The 19930-nt window shown below is 38.1% G+C and overlaps 4 protein-coding genes and 1 pseudogene across 7 annotated transcripts; 4 read left to right on the plus strand and 1 right to left on the minus strand.

Annotated features, from left to right (window-relative positions):
* Window positions 1-1381: 1381 nt before the first annotated feature.
* Window positions 1382-5960, plus strand: LOC141652872 (protein DETOXIFICATION 16-like). 2 transcript variants are annotated; one of them, XM_074460484.1, is made up of 9 exons: window positions 1382-1581; window positions 3193-3447; window positions 3592-4136; window positions 4242-4328; window positions 4453-4509; window positions 4609-4847; window positions 4943-5061; window positions 5290-5376; window positions 5462-5658. In XM_074460484.1, exons 2-9 carry the CDS (start codon window positions 3199-3201, stop codon window positions 5519-5521), a joined length of 1443 nt encoding a protein of 480 aa, XP_074316585.1. In that variant the 5' UTR covers window positions 1382-1581; window positions 3193-3198; the 3' UTR covers window positions 5522-5658. The 2 variants fall into 2 exon arrangements, 1 of the variants encoding a protein (XP_074316585.1); XR_012547267.1 differs by lacking the exon at window positions 1382-1581 and having other exon boundaries at window positions 2550-3447; window positions 4943-5103; window positions 5153-5376; window positions 5462-5960.
* On the plus strand, window positions 5853-9576 carry LOC141652871 (protein DETOXIFICATION 16-like). 3 transcript variants are annotated; one of them, XM_074460482.1, is made up of 9 exons: window positions 5853-5960; window positions 6991-7245; window positions 7507-8051; window positions 8169-8255; window positions 8355-8411; window positions 8512-8750; window positions 8848-8966; window positions 9185-9271; window positions 9376-9576. In XM_074460482.1, exons 2-9 carry the CDS (start codon window positions 6997-6999, stop codon window positions 9433-9435), a joined length of 1443 nt encoding a protein of 480 aa, XP_074316583.1. In that variant the 5' UTR covers window positions 5853-5960; window positions 6991-6996; the 3' UTR covers window positions 9436-9576. The 3 variants fall into 3 exon arrangements, with proteins under 3 accessions (XP_074316583.1, XP_074316584.1, XP_074316582.1); XM_074460483.1 differs by lacking the exon at window positions 5853-5960 and adding an exon at window positions 6851-6921; XM_074460481.1 differs by lacking the exon at window positions 5853-5960 and having other exon boundaries at window positions 6928-7245.
* LOC141652873 (protein DETOXIFICATION 16-like) lies at window positions 5858-12791 on the plus strand (annotated as a pseudogene).
* Window positions 12792-13127: 336 nt separating this feature from the next.
* Window positions 13128-16164, plus strand: LOC141652874 (protein DETOXIFICATION 16-like). The gene is made up of 8 exons (XM_074460485.1): window positions 13128-13584; window positions 14012-14556; window positions 14681-14767; window positions 14867-14923; window positions 15005-15243; window positions 15330-15448; window positions 15623-15709; window positions 15797-16164. Exons 1-8 carry the CDS (start codon window positions 13336-13338, stop codon window positions 15854-15856), a joined length of 1443 nt encoding a protein of 480 aa, XP_074316586.1. The 5' UTR covers window positions 13128-13335; the 3' UTR covers window positions 15857-16164.
* On the minus strand, window positions 15983-18225 carry LOC141652875 (uncharacterized). Its single transcript, XM_074460487.1, has 4 exons — window positions 17861-18225; window positions 16829-17011; window positions 16671-16730; window positions 15983-16495 (listed from the first exon to the last, which is right to left on the minus strand). The coding sequence occupies exons 1-4, from the start codon at window positions 18080-18082 to the stop codon at window positions 16205-16207; spliced, it is 756 nt and encodes a 251-aa protein (XP_074316588.1). The 5' UTR covers window positions 18083-18225; the 3' UTR covers window positions 15983-16204.
* Between the last annotated feature and the right edge of the window lie 1705 nt (window positions 18226-19930).

The following is a 19930-nucleotide window of genomic DNA, read 5'->3' on the forward strand; positions in this document are numbered from 1 at the left end:
TAACAAAAAAAGACGATGATGAGAAAATTACATATGCATTATTATCATGACATAGTTTTGATATAGATAATATATTACGAGAAATCTTTGGTACATGTAAAACATTAGTGAACTTAAGTGAAGAAGAAGGTAATTGAAATGAACCTATGTTGGCAATTTCCAATGTCGAGCCATCTCCAATAACGAGGTCATCCGGGCCAAAGTAAGGTGAATGGAGAGCGAGTGTATCGAGGTCATGGGTTACATGATGCGATGCTCCGCTATCAAGTAAATAATTCTGGTTGGGGTTAAGGTTGGGAAGCGGGACAGCGGTTGCCGTGTGGGCTTGGGGAGCTTGCTGGTGTTGACGAGGTGGTGGGGCAGGGAAGGTAATGTGTGGGAATTTCTGGCGAAAATATAGGCAGTGTGCAATAACGTGACCCACTTGACGACACCACTGACAACGTCCTTTAAAGGGACGGGGATTGGCATTGGTGGGTGCGGAAGCAGGGGCGGCAGCAGGTGCATATGGTGATTGATTGGTGTTGTGACGGTTGTTGAGTTGATTGATTGTGTAATCTTCTCTTTATTTGTAGAAGTAATATTGTTAATAATATTCAAATTATATAAAATTATTTTATGCGGAGTAATAATTTTGTTCCTTTTTTTTTCATTCCATTCTAAATGCAAATATGCAATAAGTGAGACCGCAATAATAAGAGGTGTATGTCAGTATCTGAGAAGATGACGCCGAGATTGAATGTTACCATGGCGCCCTATCATTATCCTCATTGGAAAATTTGATCCAAGATTATTGGAAAGAAATGGATATTCCTTTTTTCTTGAAGATCTTAATTGATTGTACTTCATTTGTATTGGTATCCGGCCCGGTTCAGATACCAAAATTTATCATTTATTTTTGAGAAGTATGAAATAGAATTGTATTACTATCTAGGCTCTGTTTGGCAGAGTATTTCAGGTACCTTCTTTGATCAAAGTAACTTATTTGATCAAAATTTTAGGTAGCTTATATTTTTGCAAGTATTTGGCAAGTAATTTGTTTGCCCAAATAAACTACCTGAAATAAAATGCTAGCATTTGTGATTTCAGGTACCTGATCCTAATTTATATTCATTTTTTGTCCCTTCAATATATAATATTAAATAATTATTATATACTTTTTCGTCATTTCATAAAAATAAGCTAACTTTTCACTTTTCAGTTAATTTACCAAACACTTTTTTCATATATCAATTACCTCTTAATTTTCAGCTACCTTCTCACCATTTTCATTTTTCAGCTATTTTTTTTTTTTTTTTTCAATTAGTTTTAACCGGGCTAATTTATCCTAAAATTCATAGAATAATCGTTTATTTTTTCACACTTTTGTTTCTCCTTTTTTCGACCTTTTTTTGCTTTGATCCATGGCGAAAACTAGAGGACGAATTGCTAAATCAAGGCCAGCAATGGATTCAGCAGTGGATAAGGATTTTTTGATGCTACAATCTTGGAATTTGATGGAGAATTGAGGGAAAATTTTCAAACCCAGACGCGAAGTACGGGAACTGAATGATCTCATTATATCCGCCATTGATGGAACTGGTATAATCCAACCTTCTTCTATAGTTCTATAGTTAAGAATACTTTTGTTCATACTAGTGCTAGAAAAAATACAGTAATTGGAAATTCTTCTGGAAATTATGCTTGTTCTCCGAATAACTGGCAAGTAAATTCTGTTCTTTCTGATAAGATCTTAGAGGACGCTGCTATTGCTGATTCAATTGTGAATAATGCTGATGGTTCAATTGTGAATAATGGTGATGATCCAGTTGTGAATAATGTTTGAATCTGAGGCTGCTCTGTCCTAGGTAGCACCGAAACGGACACAGACACAAAACGGACACGTAACACGACATCCCATGAAATTTTGGACACGAGACAGTTATTCAAATGTAATAAAATATATATTTTGTAGTTATATATGTATGATTTTGTTTTTGAAAAACTATTTGATATTTAATTTAAATAAGTGAAAGTAAAATTTGACCTGGATTATAATTCATTCTCATTTCCAAAATTAAAACACAATTTATAATCAATCTTTTTTTACATCTCATTACTCGTCTAAAGAACATCATTTACACCCAATTCAACTTATTTTCCCACCAAATTCCACCATAAAACAACCCACGGGCCACGCCATTCAACTTGATTCCGTTTGGAGGTGTCCAAAATGTGTCCAAATACCATGGACATGTATTTAGACACGTACCCGTGTCTGACACGGGTACGTCGATGAGGAGGAGTGTCTGTGCTATCTAGGCTATCACCAATATGTTGAGGCATGGTCCTTGGATGATAGGATCTAACTCCTTGATTCTGAAACAATGGACCCCTTCAATCTCACAAGAAATGGATAGAGTAGCTAGGGTTTCTATTTGGGTGTTTTTTACTAGTTTGGACCCTTATCTTTGGCCAGATGTTGTTTCAACTAAAATGGCTTTTTGCAAGCTACTATTAACAAAACCATGCTGTAAAATTGAGAATAATGTACCTGTCTTTTTGGGTCAATTAGAGACGTGTTTTGTTGAGCTTTTTTCGGGTTAGGTAGTTTCGGATCGAGTTAGTTTAGAGACAACAAAAGCTCGGGCCATGTTTTGGGTTAGGTCGGGTCAATTCGGGTTTCGGGTCACATTGGGGTGCCGTTGTTCGGGTCTCAGGTCAGCCTTTTCAAGGGTCGGGTCAATCTAATCGGGTTGATTTTGCCAGGTTTAAACGTCGCACCAAAGTTTAAACTAAAGTACCACTAGCAGGATTTTTATTATAGTTACAAAGAGTTGGTCTTATGTAAAACGGGTTTACAATAATAGTTAATAAGAGAAGTTATGGGAGGATGTTTTCATGTGCAACCATACAAATATTTCTTTTTTGGTTTCTATTTTTTTTTTTTAAATACATATCATCTGTGATACTGTAATTTTATTGCTTATTATGACAAGTAAACTAGAGCTGATAACATAATCATAGAGAAAAGGTGATGGGACTCAATCATTTACATAGAGGATAATATGTATTATAATATTAATATTATCAACAAGATACATGCTTAAATAGTAATATGGGTGTATGTATGGCCTCCTGAAAAAGTAGTTGTGTTGGTTTCTTACAACTCCCAAGATCAGCAAAAGTTAGTTGAACTAATTATCATTTCAGTGAAAAATGGAAGCACAAACACCACTTCTTCTAAGAGGTTCAGAAGACGACAATCAAGGCGGAAATTGGAGACAAGGTTTCATTGAAGAGGTGAAGAAACAAGTATGGCTTGCAGGGCCATTAATTTCAGTCAACTTGCTTATCTTCTGTTTGCAGCTCATTTCAATCATGTTTGTTGGTCATCTTGGTGAGTTGCCGCTTTCCGGTGCTTCTATGGCCACTTCTTTTGCTACTGTCACCGGTTTCAGCTTGTTGGTGAGTGACCATCTTATTAAGCCTTTAAACCACTCTTATGGTCCCTTATACGGTTTTCCTCACTGCCGATACCTGGCCTTGAGCCTAAATAAAATACTTATCCAAAATCAACTGTTTAACTTCTCTATTTTCTGTTTCAAGTAGATGGGAATGGCAAGTGCCTTGGACACCTTTTGTGGGCAATCCTATGGAGCAAAGCGATATGGTATGCTAGGGATACACTTGCAAAGAGCCATGATAGTTCTTTCTCTAGTCAGCATTCCCCTGGCTGTTATATGGGCGAATACTAAATCTCTTCTAATTGCATTTAGCCAAGATCCTGAGATAGCTACTGAAGCTGGACATTATGCGCAGTTTCTTATCCCTGGTCTTTTTGCTTATGGAATCTTACAATCTCTTTTAAGATTCCTGCAAACCCAAAACATTGTATTCCCAATGATGATTAGTACTGGGATTTCCACCTTATTGCATTTGCCACTTTGCTGGGTTTTAGTCTTTAAATCAGGCCTCGGACACAGAGGAGCTGCCCTCGCAACTGGTATATCTTATTGGATTAATGTCATATTATTGGCACTTTATGTTAAGTTTTCTTCATCATGTTCGAAAACTTGGACGGGCTTTTCTTTAGAAGCTACTCAGCAATTACTCACATTCATCAGACTAAGTATTCCTTCCGCGTGTATGGTCTGGTATGTTCTGTACATTCATCACCTGAATGAATTATGCTTGAATTATTCTTATGGCTGCCTTTTGTCTTCGTGTTCTTGCTTTCCTCCCTCTTATCAATATCACAGTTTGGAGTCCTGGTCGTTTGAGTTCATGGTTCTTGCTGCTGGTCTTCTTCCCAACCCAACCTTAGAAACGTCAGTGCTCTCAATCAGGTTAGAACCCAATTCACTTCTCCGTGCTAACCTAAAATACTGAGACTGAATGTAAAAAAGGCATTTAAGGTGATACTGTACATGAAGAATATGTATTGTGACTAACTATCGTCTTCGTTTCCAGTCTAAACACAGGCTCAACTGTATGGATGATTCCCTTAGGTCTTGGTGCTGCTGTTAGGTATGTGTCCAACTTTCTGTCATATTTCACCGCTTGTTTGGTTTCTGCTTACAACTACTTCTTCTATGTCCCCTGATGTACACTGTGATAACTGAGTAGTACTCGAGTATCAAATGAGTTGGGAGCCGGGCATCCAAGGATAGCGAGGCTAGCAGTATCTGTTGTTCTGTTCCTAGCCATTACCGAAGGTATTGTGGTTGGAGTCGTTCTCATATCAATCCGAAACATCTGGGGTTATGCATACAGCAATGAAAAAGAAGTGATCAGATATGTGGCCATTATGTTGCCAATACTTGCAGCATCCAACTTTCTTGATGGTATTCAGTCGGTCCTTTCTGGTACGAGGCTAAGCAAACTCATGAATGGATTCTTCTTTTTTCTGTTAGGGTAATTATAATTTGTACTTGCCTTATCATGGTTATAAAACATTCAGGAGTTGCTAGAGGATGTGGATGGCAAAAAATAGGAGCATTTATCAACCTTGGATCGTATTACATTGTCGGCATTCCATTAGCTATTTTTCTAGCTTTCGTGTTGCACGTAGGAGGAAAGGTAAATTTGTTTGAATTTGCTATAAGGGCTTAATCACCTGACGTCCTAATGCAGTAATGACCCAAACCAACCTGCACGACTGAAAACCTAGCCGATCTGGTTTGACCTGACCAGAATACAGGAGACTCGACAAATTACCAGCTCTATGCATCATTGCATCATCTTACCCCAAGCATGTTTTTTCAATGTAATCCATCATCAGCAGTATTACTGTTTCCATCAATGCAGGGGCTCTGGCTGGGAATTATCTGTGCACTTGCTGTACAAGTTGTTTTGCTTTTTATCATCACGGTTCGAACAGACTGGGATCAAGAAGTAATCTGTCTCTCTCTCAACCTATAAATCATTACACTATTGCTAATTTAGCTGTGCGTAACTGAGCTATCTTTTATTGTTTTAGGCAATGATGGCAACAAAAAGGGTGAATGAATCGTCCGTCGCTGCAGAAACACTAGCATAATTTTTCAGAAGCATATTTCACAAGCGGCTTTATTAACAGCAAGAGTAATCCACAAAAAATTGTTGGGAGTTATGATCTCCAATTTCAATTGGATTGTATTCAAACAATATCAGTTTCGAATAAATGCATGGTTATGGCCTATGAGTATCTCCTTGCTCAACGGTGATACATCTCTATTATGCGATATAAAAGGCGCCAATGACGCCAACCAATCACCCTTGGATAAATTGTTATCGAAAAATGAATTGTTTTATGGAATGGGAGGAACGCGTGCCTGTTCATTTGTTTGATATCACACATCGGAGGCGTAACCGTGTAAAGATGGAAGAATATCTTCACAAGTATTCACCAACTCTAACCGTACAAGGCCTTTTGGAAAGGAATTCAAGAGTAAATCCGTAAGGTTTTGACTCAAAAGAATAATAAAATTGGGACGAAGGTAAGTATTATTATTTGGATATCTTGATCTTTGTTCATATTACTAGTCGCCCTACCTTTTTGAATATTCAAACTTCAAAGTGCTACTAGCAGGATTTAAATAAAAAAGCTACAAGATGTCCAAAGTTGACCATTCATCTCACTTTAGTTAGAGAAAAGGTACATGGGAATCAATCATTTACCTGGCAATCAGATCGTTCGAGTTGGATTTGGGTCAGGTCTGATCGGATCAGGTCATGTTGGGTTCAAGTCATGACTACGTCGGGTTTGGGTCGGGTTAAACGGGTGCAATGTTAGCTCGGGTTCAGGGCATTGTCGGGGCATTGTCGGGGCTGGACATTTAGATAGATTTGCCGGGTTGTGTTTTGGTTCGGTCGGGTCATTATCAGACTCATTTCTAGGTTAGTTCATATTGGGTCAGGTAATTATGATAATTTGTCGGGTCTAGACGGGTTTGGGTCGGATATTGCTTGGTGTGGCTCTTATTATCCTATTGCTTTTTTTCAATTATTTTACCAGTTCGAGTTAAGTTATGATCATTATTTGGTAAAGTTATAAGATTAGTTAATATCAAAAAATTTATAAGTCGTTCGTAACGTATATGTAGGTTTAGGTGATCTTTATCGCCTTGACTTTTCGTTTACATCGGGTTATTTTTCTAATTAATGTCAGGTTATCTTTCGAACCGGGTCAATTTTCGAGTTAGTTTTCGGATAAATTTCTAACTTTCGGGTGTTAACAGACCCAATTCGCTCCTAGGATTCTATGATTTACGATCCAAAAACGCTTGACCGATCCCAAATCTTATAATTCTATTATGGTTGTAGAATCTTACTATCCTAGATCTTACGACCCTACGTTTGCAACATTTTTCGGGTTTTGTAGGGTTGAGTCAAACTTGTCAGCTCTACCTTTCTCTATATGGAGACATCGTGGGTGTAGGTCCTTATGAAGAAGTAGAGGTTGTTATGAGTTCGTTTCTTACAAACACCCAAGAGCAGCAAAAGTAACAGAGTTAGTTATCATTTCAGAGAAAAATGGAAGCACAGACACCACTTCTTCTAAGAGGTTCTGAAGACGACGTTAAAGGCGGAGATTGGAGAGAAGGTTTCATTGAAGAGGTAAAGAAACAAGTATGGCTTGCAGGGCCATTAATCTCAGTCAACTTGCTTATATTCTGCTTGCAGCTCATTTCAATCATGTTTGTTGGACATCTTGGTGAATTGCCGCTTTCCGGTGCTTCCATGGCCAATTCTTTTGCTACTGTCACCGGTTTCAGCTTGTTGGTGAGTCACTTTCTTATAGTCGAGTAACGACTAAACCAATGATTGGACTTCAGCAACTAAAATTTTGATGATTGCGAAAGCCCAATCAATGGTCTTATACCTTTTATGATCTTTTGGGTAACTTTCTCTGATCGATTGTGTGTCGTCTGTTATGGTCACTTTTTTACGGTTTTGCTCTCTGCCGATCTCTGGCCTTGAGCCTAAGTAAAATACTTATCCAAAAAACCTTTGTTTAACTTCTCTATTTGCTGTTTCGAGTAGATGGGAATGGCAAGTGCCTTGGACACCTTTTGTGGGCAATCTTACGGGGCAAAGCGATATCATATGCTAGGGATACACTTGCAAAGAGCCATAATAATTCTTTCTCTAGTAAGCATTCCCCTGGCTGTTATATGGGCGAATACTAAATCTCTTCTAATTGCATTTAGACAAGATCCCGAGATAGCTACTGCAGCTGGAAATTATGCGCAGTTTCTTATCCCTAGTCTTTTTGCTTACGCCATTCTTCAACCACTTTTAAGATTCCTTCAAACCCAAAATATTGTATTCCCAATGATGATTAGTACTGGGATTTCCACCTTATTGCATTTGCCACTTTGCTGGGTTTTAGTCTTTAGATCAGGCCTCGGACACAAAGGAGCTGCCCTAGCAATGGGTATATCTTATTGGATTAATGTCATATTATTGGCGCTTTATGTTAAGTTTTCTTCATCATGCGTGAAAACATGGACTGGGTTTTCTTCAGAAGCTTTTCAGCAATTACTCACATTCGTCAGATTGAGTATTCCTTCCGCTTGTATGGTCTGGTATGATCTGTTCAGAAAATTTCAACTTGGAAAACAATTCCTCTAAATTAATGCTTTTCTTATGGCTGTCTTTTGTCGTTGTGGTCTCGCTTTCCCTCCTCTTTCCAATGTTCACAGTTTGGAGGCCTGGTCGTTTGAGTTCATGGTTCTTGCTGCCGGTCTTCTTCCCAACCCAACCTTAGAAACATCAGTGCTCTCAATCAGGTCAGCACCCACCTCTTTGACTGAATGTGAAGAAAACATTAATTTTGATTCTCTGCAGGAAGAATATGCATACTGACTAACTATCGTCTTCTTTTCCAGTCTCAACACGGCTTCAACTGTATGGATGATTCCCTTTGGTCTTAGTGGTGCTGTAAGGTATATGTCAAAGTTTCTGCCATAATTCATCACTCGTTTGATTTCCGCTTACTACTACTTCATGTTTGTCCCCTGACCTACACTGTGATAATCTGAGTAGTACTCGTGTATCAAATGAGTTGGGAGCCGGGCACCCAAAGATAGCGAGGCTAGCAGTATCTGTTGTTCTATTCCTAGCCATTACCGAAAGTATTGTGGTTGGAATCATTCTCATATCAATCCGGAACATCTGGGGTTATGCATACAGCAATGAGAAAGAAGTGATCAGATATGTTGCCATTATGTTGCCAATACTTGCAGCATCCAACTTTCTTGACGGCATTCAGTCAGTCCTTTCTGGTACGAAGCTAAGCAAACTCATGAATGGATTTTTGTTTGTTTCATGATAAGTTAAGAGTAATATGTACTTGCCTTTTCATTCTTACGAAACATTCAGGAATCGCTAGAGGATGTGGATGGCAAAAAATCGGGGCATACATCAACCTTGGATCGTATTACATTGTCGGCATTCCCTTAGCTATTTTTCTAGCTTTCATATTGCACATGGGAGGAAAGGTAAATTTGTTTAAATTTGCTATATAGCCATTATCACCTGACCCAATAATGACCCGAACCAACCTCTACGAGTGATGTATTTGTACGGCTGTACTCATCAGAAAACCTACCCGATCTGCTTTGACCTGACCAGAATACAGGAGACTCGACAAATTGCCAGCTCTATGCATTATCTTACACCAAGCATATTATCAGTGTTACTGTTTTCATCAATGCAGGGGCTCTGGCTGGGAATTATCTGTGCACTTGCTGTACAAGTTGTTTCGCTTTTTATCATCACCATTCGAACAGACTGGGATCAAGAAGTAATCTTTCTCTTTTCTTCCCCCGCCCCCTCTGGGATGTCGATAAATCATTACACTATTGTCAATTTAGCTGTGCAGAACTGAGCTTTCGTTTAATGTTTTAGGCAATGAAGGCGACAAAAAGGGTGAATGAATCGTCCGTCGCTGCAGAAACACTAGCATAATTTTTCAGAAGCATATTATACAGGCTGATTTATTAACAGCAATGGTAATCCACAAAATTTTGTTGGAGTTATATGATCTCCAATTTCAATTGGATTGTATTCAAACAATATCCAGTTTCGAATAAACGCATGGTTATGGCCTATGTGAGTATCTCCTTGGATCAATTATTATCGAAAAATGAATTGTTTTATGGAATGGGAGGAACGCGTGCCTGTTCATTTGTTTGATATCACACATCGGAGGTGTAACCGTGTAAAGATGGAAGAATATCTTCACAAGTATTCACCAACCCTAACCGTACAAGGCCTTTTGGAAAGGAATTCAAGAGTAAATCCGTAAGGTTTTGACTCAAAAGGAATAATAAAATTGGGACAAAGGAAGTATTATTTGGATATCTTGATCTTTGTTCATATTTACTAGTCGCCCTACCTTTTGAATATTCACCACGTAATCAGCCCGCTTCTACCCATGGTTTTTTTTATCTTTTGATTCTGTTTTTAATGGTTTATGAGAGAGAGAGAGAGAGAGAGAGAGAAGAGGAAGAAGACGGAGTGATAAATTAGAGAAGAAGTGCACGTGATTTGTTTGCTTTTTGTTTAATTTTTTTTGCCAGATGTCAGTTTTTAGTGGATGGGACAGGGAATGGGACAAGTTTGTGGGACAGATGATTACCAACAAGATCTCAAGATAACATGCTGGGCATATTTAATGGAGACATCGTGGGGGTATGTCCTTATGAAGAAGTAGAGCTTGTTATGAGTTCGTTTCTTACAAATAGAGTTCGTTTCAGAGAAAAATGGAAGCACAAACACCACGTCTCCTAAGAGGTTTAGAAGACGACGTTAAAGGCGGAAATTGGAGAGAAGGTTTCATTGAAGAGGTAAAGAAACAAGTATGGCTTGCAGGGCCATTAATCTCAGTCAACTTGCTTATCTTCTGCTTGCAACTTATTTCAATGATGTTTGTTGGACATCTTGGTGAATTGCCGCTTTCCGGTGCTTCCATGGCCAATTCTTTTGCTACTGTCACCGGTTTCAGCTTGTTGGTCAGTCACTTTCTTATAGACGACTAACGACTAAACAGTTTTATATTCTTGTTAGAATATAAAACTGCTCATGGGACTTTAACCATCAGCTTCAGTTTTATATTCTAACATAAACCAATGATTGGACTTCAGCAACTAAAATTTTGATGATTGCGAAAGCCCAATCAATGGTTTTATACCTTTTATGATCGATTGTGTGTCGTCTGTTATGGTCACTTTTTTACAGTTTTGCTCTCTGCCGATCTCTGGCCTTGAGCCTAAGTAAAATACTTATCCAAAAAACCTTTGTTTAACTTCTCTATTTGCTGTTTTGAGTAGATGGGAATGGCGAGTGCTTTGGATACCTTCTGTGGGCAATCCTACGGAGCAAAGCAATATCATATGCTCGGGATACACTTGCAAAGAGCCATAATAATTCTTTCTCTAGTAAGCATTCCCCTAGCTGTTATATGGGCGAATACTAAATCTCTTTTAATTGCATTTAGACAAGATCCCGCGATAGCTACTGCAGCTGGACATTATGCGCAGTTTTCTCCCTGGTCTTTTTGCTTACGCCATTCTTCAACCGCTTTTAAAATTCCTGCAAACCCAAAATATTGTATTCCCAATGATGATTAGTACTGGGATTTCCACCTTAGTGCATTTGCCACTTTGCTGGGTTTTAGTCTTTAGATCAGGCCTCGGACACAAAGGAGCTGCCCTAGCAATGGGTATATCTTATTGGATTAATGTCATATTATTGGCGCTTTATGTTAAGTTTTCTTCATCATGCGCGAAAACATGGACTGGGTTTTCTTCAGAAGCTTTTCAGCAATTACTCACATTCGTCAGATTAAGTATTCCTTCCGCGTGTATGGTCTGGTATGTTTTGTACAGAATTTTCCAATTTGGAAAACAATTCCCCTAAATTAATGCTTTTCTTATGGCTGTCTTTTGTCTTTGTGGATTCGCTTTCCCTCCTCTTTTCAATGTTCACAGTTTGGAGTCCTGGTCGTTTGCGTTCGTGGTTCTTTCTGCCGGACTTCTTCCCAACCCAACCTTAGAAACATCAGTGCTCTCAATCAGGTCAGCACCCATCTCTTTGACTGAATGCGAAGAAAACATTAATGGTGATTCTCTACAAGAAGAATATGCATACTGACTAACTATCGTCTTGTTTTCCAGTCTCAACACAGCTTCAACTGTATGGATGATTCCCTTTGGTCTAAGTGGTGCTGCAAGGTATATGTCCAAATTTCTGCCATATTTCATCACTGGTTTGATTCCGCTTATGACTACTTCACGTATATATGTCCCCTGACGTAAACTGTGATGATCTGAGTAGTACTCGAGTCTCAAATGAGTTGGGAGCCGGGCACCCAAAGATAGCGAGGCTAGCAGTATCTGTTGTTCTATTCCTAGCCATTACCGAAAGTATTGTGGTTGGAGTCGTTCTCATATCAATCAGGAACATTTGGGGTTATGCATACAGCAATGAAAAAGAAGTGATAAGATATGTGGCCATTATGTTGCCAATACTTGCAGCATCCAACTTTCTTGATGGTATTCAGTCGGTCCTTTCTGGTACGAAGCTACGCAAACTCATGAATGGATTCTTCTTTGTTTCATTATAATTTGTACTTGCCTTTTCATTCTTATAAAACATTCAGGAATTGCTAGAGGATGTGGATGGCAAAAAATCGGGGCATACATCAACCTTGGATCATATTACATTGTCGGCATTCCCTTAGCTATTTTTCTAGCTTTCGTATTGCACATGGGAGGAAAGGTAAATTTGTTTAAATTTGCTAATTGCTATATAGGCATTATCAACTGACCCAATAATGACCCGAACCAACCTATATGAGTGATGTATTTGTACGGTGTACTCATCAGAAAACCTACCCGATCTGCTTTGACCTGACCCAAATACAGTAAACTCGAAATCAGTATTACTGTTTTCATCAATGCAGGGGCTGTGGCTTGGAATTATATGTGCACTTGCTGTACAAGTTGTTTCGCTTTTTATCATCACCATTCGAACAGACTGGGATCAAGAAGTAATCTTTCTCTCTTCTCCCCCGCCCCCTCTGGGATGTCATAAATCATTACACTATTGTTAATTTAGATGTGCAGAACTGAGCTTTCGTTTGATGTTTTAGGCAATGAAGGCGACAAAAAGGGTAAATGAATCGTCCATCTCCGCAGAAACAGTAGCATAATTTTTCAAAAGCATATTATACAGGCTGCAATTAAATGTAATCAAACAATGTAATCAATAGCAATGGCAATAAAGTTTATGTTATGATTTATGTCATTACTTGTTCGCCCCTGTTGAAATTTTTCTCCCCTCCCAGTTGTAAATTCTAACTCCGCGCCACTGTTTCTATCAAAGCTCTATGTGCTCGACACCTTTTTGTCTTTTTGAAACTTCATGCAATCATGCACGTACATTTTCGTCTTTTTCAAAGTATCATGTTTTATGGGTTGTTTCTCAAATGTGCCCAATAGGCACATGATCAGAAATGATTTAGGCATAGATTAATCCTAATTGTATACAAATAGTATATATACTTAACCCGTCTTAAAATTAAGGCTGCATTATCCGTCTTAAGCGACATTTCATGTTATTTCTTTTGGCCTACTTAATCCAACCAATAAATGTAGTCGTACCAGCAAAATATCATGATTAAAGCCGGAAATTTAAGAGAGAGAACATTGAGACCACGTGGGTGTATGGCCTTATGAAGAAGTTTTTTTTTTTTTGACGGTAACAGTCCGGAGGCATTACTGCATTAACGATAAATAAAAAAGAACAGCATCATCAGAGCAGCAACAGTAAAAGTTGAGCTAGTTATCATTATTTCAGATAAAAATGGAAGCACAAACACCATTCCTTCTAAGAGGTTCAGAAGACGACGATGAAGGCGGAGATTGGAGAGAAGGTTTTATTATAGAGGTGAAGAAACAGGTATGGCTTGCAGGGCCATTAATCTCAGTAAACTTGCTTATTTTCTGTTTGCAGCTCATTTCAATCATGTTTGTTGGTCATCTTGATGAGTTGTCGCTTTCCGGTGCTTGCATGGCTACTTCTTTTTCTTCTGTCACTGGTTTCAGCTTGTTGGTGAGTCACTCTCTTATATACACTAGTCTCTCGTAAGACGAATAACATTAAAACGAGTCAAGTATCATCGGTTGCTTTTCCCTATGTAGTATGCATTTCTCTTATTCATAGTATTTGACTCGTCTTTAGCTTAAGACGGATATATCCATTGTGAAAAAACCTAATATTCCCACACGTTGGTTGTCCCACATTGATAAAAGAGCAGAGAGTTTACCACTGTATAGGCTGAGGAGCTACTCCTTCTATTGTCAATTGGTTTTAGGGTGTAACTTCTTTGGGCCTATGAAACGGACTCTCTTTCCTTCATTTGGGTGCGGCCCAGGCCCGTTTGATGCCATAACGCGCATTCTTTTTCTACTCATGCAAATGACTGAAAGCAGATTTTTATGATTTCTCATTTAACTTCTCTATTTTCTGTTTCAAGTAGATGGGAATGGCAAGTGCCTTGGATACCTTTTGTGGGCAATCCTACGGAGCAAAGCGATATGATAGGCTAGGGATACACTTGCAAAGAGCCATAATAGTTCTTACTCTAGTAAGCATTCCCCTGGCTGTTATATGGGCGAATTCTAAATCTATTCTAATTGCATTGGGCCAAGATCCCGCGATAGCTACTGAAGCTGGACATTATGCGCGGTTTCTTATCCCTGGTCTTTTTGCTAATGGAATCCTACAATCCCTTATAAGATTCCTGCAAACCCAAAACATCGTATTCCCAATGATGATTACTACTGGCATTTCCACCTTATTGCATTTGCCACTTTGCTGGGTTTTTGTCTTTAGATCAGGCCTTGGGCACAAAGGAGCTGCTCTAGCAACGGGTATATCTTATTCTGTTAATGCTACATTATTGGCACTTTATGTTAAGTTTTCTTCATCATGCGCGAAAACTTGGACGGGGTTTTCTTCAGAAGCGTGTCAGCAATTACTCACATTCGTCAGACTGAGTATTCCTTCCGCGTTTATGGTCTGGTATGTTCTGTACAAGATTTTCCAACTTGCATAAACAATTCCCATAAATTGATGCATTTGCGTTTTTATACGCTGTGTTTTGTCTCCGTGGTCACGCTTTCCCTCCACTTTTCAATGTTCACAGTTTGGAGTCCTGGTCATTTGAGTTCATGGTTCTTTCTGCCGGTCTTCTTCCCAACCCCGTCTTAGAAACGTCAGTGCTCTCAATCTGGTTAGCACCCACCTCGCTCTGTGCAAAGAAAACATTAAAGGTGATTGATTCTCTACATGAAGAATAAGTATAGTGACTAACAATCGTCTTCCTTTCCAGTCTCAACACGGCTGCAACTGTATGGATGATTCCCTTTGGCCTTAGTGGTGCTGTAAGGTATATCTCATCACTTGTTTGGTTTCAGCTTACGACTACTTCATGTTTGTCCCCTGACGTAAACTGTGATGATCTGAGTAGTACTAGAGTCTCAAATGAGTTGGGAGCCGGACACCCAAGGATAGCGAAGGTAGCAGTATCTGTTGTTTTATTCCTAGCCATAACCGAAGGTATTGTGGTTGGAATCATTCTCATATCAATCCGGAACATCTGGGGTTATGCATACAGCAATGAAAAAGAAGTGACCAGATATGTGGCCATTATGTTGCCAATACTTGCAGCATCCAACTTTCTTGATAGTATTCAGTCGGTCCTTTCTGGTACGAAGCTAAGCAAACTCATGAATGGATTCTTCTTTGTTTCATCATAATTTGTACTTGCCTTTTCATTCTTATAAAATATTCAGGAATCGCTCGAGGATGTGGATGGCAAAAAATAGGGGCATTCATCAACCTTGGATCGTATTACATTGTCGGAATTCCATTAGCTATTCTTCTAGCTTTCGTGTTGCATGTAGGAGGAAAGGTAAATTCATTTGAATTTGCTAAATATTGTATGTCTACCCGATCTGCTTTGACCTGACCAGAATACAGCAGACTCGACAAACTGCCAGCTCTATGATTCGTCTTACACCAAACATGTTTCTACTTTCTTGAATGTAAACCATCATCAGCAATATTACTGTTTCCATCAATGCAGGGGCTCTGGATGGGAATTATCTGTGCACTTGCTGTACAAGTTGTTTCGCTTTTTATCATCACCGTTCGAACAGACTGGGATCAAGAAGTAATTTCTCTCTCTTTTCTCCCCTCCAAATCGTTAGACTATTGCCAATTTATCTGTGCAGAACTGAGCTTTCTGTTAATGTTTTAGGCAATGAAGGCAACAAAACGGGTGAATGAATCGTCCATCTCTGCAGAAACAGTAGCATAACTCTGCTGAAGCAGATTCCATAAGCAAGCTGCTATTCAGGATGATAATGGATAAAATTTTGTTGGTGTAATAATCTCCAATATCAATTGAATGTAATCAAACAGTTAAGTAGATGGAAGGACCAAGTAGAGAAATGGATTAAAACCGATTTCTTCTGCCAGGTTGCAGGCGAAAGAATTGTAATCCGTATCATAATGTTCACAGACAGCATCTAGATTATAAATAAAGATATACAGAGAGAAGTTACGCAGCTGTACGCTATATACTTCTTGACATCTTACACAGGCATACAAGTATGGCCTTGAGCTCTTCAGAGGACTCGAGAGGTTTGATCAAGCTTAAAGAAAGCTAAGGATTAGTGACTCGGCTACAGCGGCACCAAAATGCAGTACCACCACTTTTCCCACGAGCCACAGCTATTTCCTCATCAACATAAAACCATATAAAGAAAGGATTTTTGGAACTTGGCTCGCTATTATCTTCATTTCCCAAACTAACTTCTAAAGGATTAAAAGGTCCAACTTTCAGACGAATACGCTCAAATATGAATGCCAGTATTCTGTTCTTCCATGAAATTCTGCCTTCAAAAGTCAAACTTCCGAATGAACCAAGAAACACACCATTTTCAATCCTCTTTGCCTGCATTTAACTGAGACTGTTAAGTTTCAGGTACAAGAGGCCAGAGGGTACATGTCAGCCAATATCACACCGCGTTAGAAAACCTTGTAATAAAATTGAGGTCAGGGATATGTCTCGAGCTTTTTTTTGGGTTCGTCTCAAGCTGATCATTGGAAATACAGAATAGGATGCTCACCTCAGCATCAAATCTTTGAACAGCAGTTAGAGGGAAGTATCGCCCACCCTTCAACTGTTTCTGCATGCGATTGTAATATATATGGCTATTAACACGATAAGTTAAAAGGGAGATAAAGAGAATCGCAAGCAGTAGTCGGCTAATACACATTTTCAAACCTCAGCAGTGAAAATAAGCATCCAGGTCCTTCCAGGTGATTTGGATCCTCCAAGTGTTTCGAGAAATTTTGAGGGATCAAGCTTGGCCTTCTCAATTACAGCTAGAGCAGATAATACATCATTTTTCGGAACTTTTCTCGTTTTGGCAGCATTTTTCAGCACTTCTATACTCTGCTCTAATTCCTAAATCACATATCAGACAATTTTATCAATATACCATGTAATAACCAAAGTACAAGTAAAACAGGCAAAATAATTATGGAAAATTCTAAAATTTGCTGTAAAACGAGCTACACATATGTCGCGGCTGGTATAATATTTTGAAATAGAAGGGGAGCCTTGACGCACCGGTTAAGGTGTTGCTTTGTGACCGTGAGGTCACGGGTTCAAGTCCTCGGAGCGGCCTCTTGCCAAAATGGCAAGGGAAGGCTTGCCCCAATTACACCCTTGTGGTGGGACCCTTCCCCGGACCCTCGCCTAGCGGACGCCATCATGCACCGGGCTGCCCTTTTTTAGAAGGTGACGGCTATATTGCTATAAGGGAGTATAATATATGGGGTAGGGGGATTCGAGCCTATGACCTATTGTCACCACACCCCCCAATTTTAACCACTAGGTTAAGACGGTATAATATCTCCACCAATTTAGAAAGTACTCCCTCCGTCCCAGTCAATTGTTATCATTTGGTTTTGACACAAAGACTAGGGAAAGAGGAATGAGTCAATTATAAGATGACAAGTGAGTCAAAATAGTGTCAACGATCAAATTGCCCATCAAATGTAATCCTAAAATAGAAAGGACAACAATTGACTGAGACAACTAAAATGGAATAGGACAACAAATGACCGGGACGGAGGGAGTAATACTGACAAATGATTAACACATGTCCTAATCAATAATCAATCAATAACTACTAATCGGTCTAATATCTCCGGTCTTGTGGAGTGCTAGTGTCAATTAATTTACATACTTAAAATAGAAAGGTAAACAAATAACGGGGACGGGGAGAGGAATAAAAGGGTAGGGACGTACTGGAGTGGATTGATTTTGGTCGAGGAGAAGAGCAGAAGAAGTGTCATTAGCGGTGTCTTCAAGAGATGCTCTCAGTTTAGTTTTTGTTGTTGTTGTTGTTAGTTGAATTGAGGTGGTTAAGATTGTGGTGGAGCAACGATAATTAAGAGCGATACGATTGAGCTTCGTAAGAAATGGAGGAGAAACACAAATGGCGGGAGATGGGGCTGTTTGTGACCACATCCTGCTGGGTATTTCAAGCTCCGCTTTGGAGTTTGGAAACGAGTGAACTCTAGTAGACTAGTACTCTTCTACGAAGTACAAGCCAATGGAAAACATCACCCTCATTTGTGGCTACGTGGAAGTTAGCCTTTTGGACCTTTCATTAATGTCACTCTTTAGTTAAGAAAAATAAATACTTGTTAATTAAAGTTGAAAATTAACTCATGAAACGACCCAAAACACATGGTGGAAAAATTAGAGGAAAAGAAACATTAGCTGGTACGATTTTTTAAACGGCTCAAATATAAGTGTTAACTAGTATTGGTGTCCGGTTTTGTCCGGACTACCTGTCTACCTCTACTTACCATTAAATTTTTTTTTCATTAAATAAAATTACTTAAAGTTACATAACCCTTAAATTTATCATTAATATATTTTTCTATGACATATCCTTAAATTACGATGAAATAAATTTTGAAACAAATTCACTATTCCCGCTATTGATATTTTACTTTTATTAATGAAACAATAGTAATAACATTTAATTACTTGCTCGTAATCATTGTTACTTTCACTACTCCCGCCGTAATTATTATTACTGTCACTACTACCACATTAATATTGATAATTTCATTACTCCCGCCGTAATTATTGTTACTTTCATTATTGCCGCATTAATATTGATTATTTCACTATTCTCGTTGTTGTTTCTACCACTTTCATTAATCTCGCTGATAATATTGTTATTTGTACTATTCAAATGAGTGATTACTATCATATAACTATATCCAATGTTACTATAATTATTTTCTTTATTGGCGAAATTACTTTTATTACTTAGGCATGCAATTTTAAGAGGATTATATATTTATATAATATATTACATATATGCATTAAATCAAATTGAAAGAATTATGCAATATTATATATTATTAAATCTAAATTGAATTATTTATAACATACTTATATTATATTTTTGTATCTATATACATCTGATAAACTACAAAGTTTAATAAAATTGCATAGATTTTAAATTTAATATATAATTTTATGATGATAATAATTAATACCATAAGTGTGTATTTTTATACTAATTAATTATTTTATTTTAAGGAAATTGACCATCTTCTAGTCTTCTATAAATATTTAGGAAAATTACCAAGCATCTTCTTTCTTTTAGTCTCCTTGAAATTGACCATCTTATTAATTATTTTATTTTAAGGAGATTGACCATCTTCATTAATTATTTTATTTTAAGGAAATTGACCATATTTTAGTCTCTTACAAAAGTTTAAGAAAATGACCAAGCTTCTATATAATTTAATTTTAACCCAAACTATATAATATTTGCATTGAGATCCCTTAATCGGGTCCATCACACGGTGCTAGTGATTTAAAACTATATAGTACAATTAATTTGTATAACTTTCTTCAATTACATTAAAATCCCTTGATTTCTGGATTTAATATATAGTATTGATACACGATTTTCGAGATTTCAAGGTCCCAAAAAAAATGTCTATAAATTATACGGATGGTTTCTCGGATCAGATAAAGCAGCTACAAAAATTTTGAGAAGCAACAGATGACATTTGGGTGTACCGGTACGCAATAAACGAGTCTCGGACGAATCAGGTACTCCATAAAAATAGATGAATACTTCTTAATTAAGGTTGAAAATCGAATACAGTAACTCAAGAAGCGACTCCTAACAAGTGGTAGAAAAACTGGGAGGAAATGAAACATGACTCGATACGAGTATACGACCTCCTAAACGGCTCAAATTTAAGTGTATAATACGCGGTTTTCGGAATTTTACGGTCCCAGAACAAAAGTGTCCGTAAATCATACAGATGGTTTCTCGGGTCA

Source organism: Silene latifolia, chromosome 4 (genome assembly GCF_048544455.1).
Source record: "Silene latifolia isolate original U9 population chromosome 4, ASM4854445v1, whole genome shotgun sequence".
Classification (NCBI taxonomy): domain Eukaryota; kingdom Viridiplantae; phylum Streptophyta; class Magnoliopsida; order Caryophyllales; family Caryophyllaceae; genus Silene; species Silene latifolia.

Excerpts from the sequence above, each read along its gene's own strand:
- LOC141652872 (XM_074460484.1), top strand. The coding sequence starts at position 3,199 with ATGGAAGCACAAACACCACTTCTTCTAAGAGGTTCAGAAGACGACAAT. Across the intron at positions 3,448-3,591 it reads TCACCGGTTTCAGCTTGTTG|ATGGGAATGGCAAGTGCCTT; the intron begins GTGAGTGACCAT and ends TGTTTCAAGTAG. Across the intron at positions 5,062-5,289 it reads TGTTGCACGTAGGAGGAAAG|GGGCTCTGGCTGGGAATTAT; the intron begins GTAAATTTGTTT and ends CCATCAATGCAG.
- LOC141652871 (XM_074460482.1), top strand. The coding sequence starts at position 6,997 with ATGGAAGCACAGACACCACTTCTTCTAAGAGGTTCTGAAGACGACGTT. Across the intron at positions 8,412-8,511 it reads GGTCTTAGTGGTGCTGTAAG|TACTCGTGTATCAAATGAGT; the intron begins GTATATGTCAAA and ends TAATCTGAGTAG. Across the intron at positions 8,751-8,847 it reads CATTCAGTCAGTCCTTTCTG|GAATCGCTAGAGGATGTGGA; the intron begins GTACGAAGCTAA and ends CGAAACATTCAG.
- LOC141652874 (XM_074460485.1), top strand. The coding sequence starts at position 13,336 with ATGGAAGCACAAACACCATTCCTTCTAAGAGGTTCAGAAGACGACGAT. Across the intron at positions 14,557-14,680 it reads CCTTCCGCGTTTATGGTCTG|TTTGGAGTCCTGGTCATTTG; the intron begins GTATGTTCTGTA and ends CAATGTTCACAG. Across the intron at positions 14,924-15,004 it reads GGCCTTAGTGGTGCTGTAAG|TACTAGAGTCTCAAATGAGT; the intron begins GTATATCTCATC and ends TGATCTGAGTAG.
- LOC141652875 (XM_074460487.1), bottom strand. The coding sequence starts at position 18,082 with ATGTGGTCACAAACAGCCCCATCTCCCGCCATTTGTGTTTCTCCTCCA. Across the intron at positions 17,012-17,860 it reads ACCAAAATCAATCCACTCCA|GAATTAGAGCAGAGTATAGA; the intron begins GTACGTCCCTAC and ends TATGTGATTTAG. Across the intron at positions 16,496-16,670 it reads TTCAAAGATTTGATGCTGAG|GCAAAGAGGATTGAAAATGG; the intron begins GTGAGCATCCTA and ends AGTTAAATGCAG.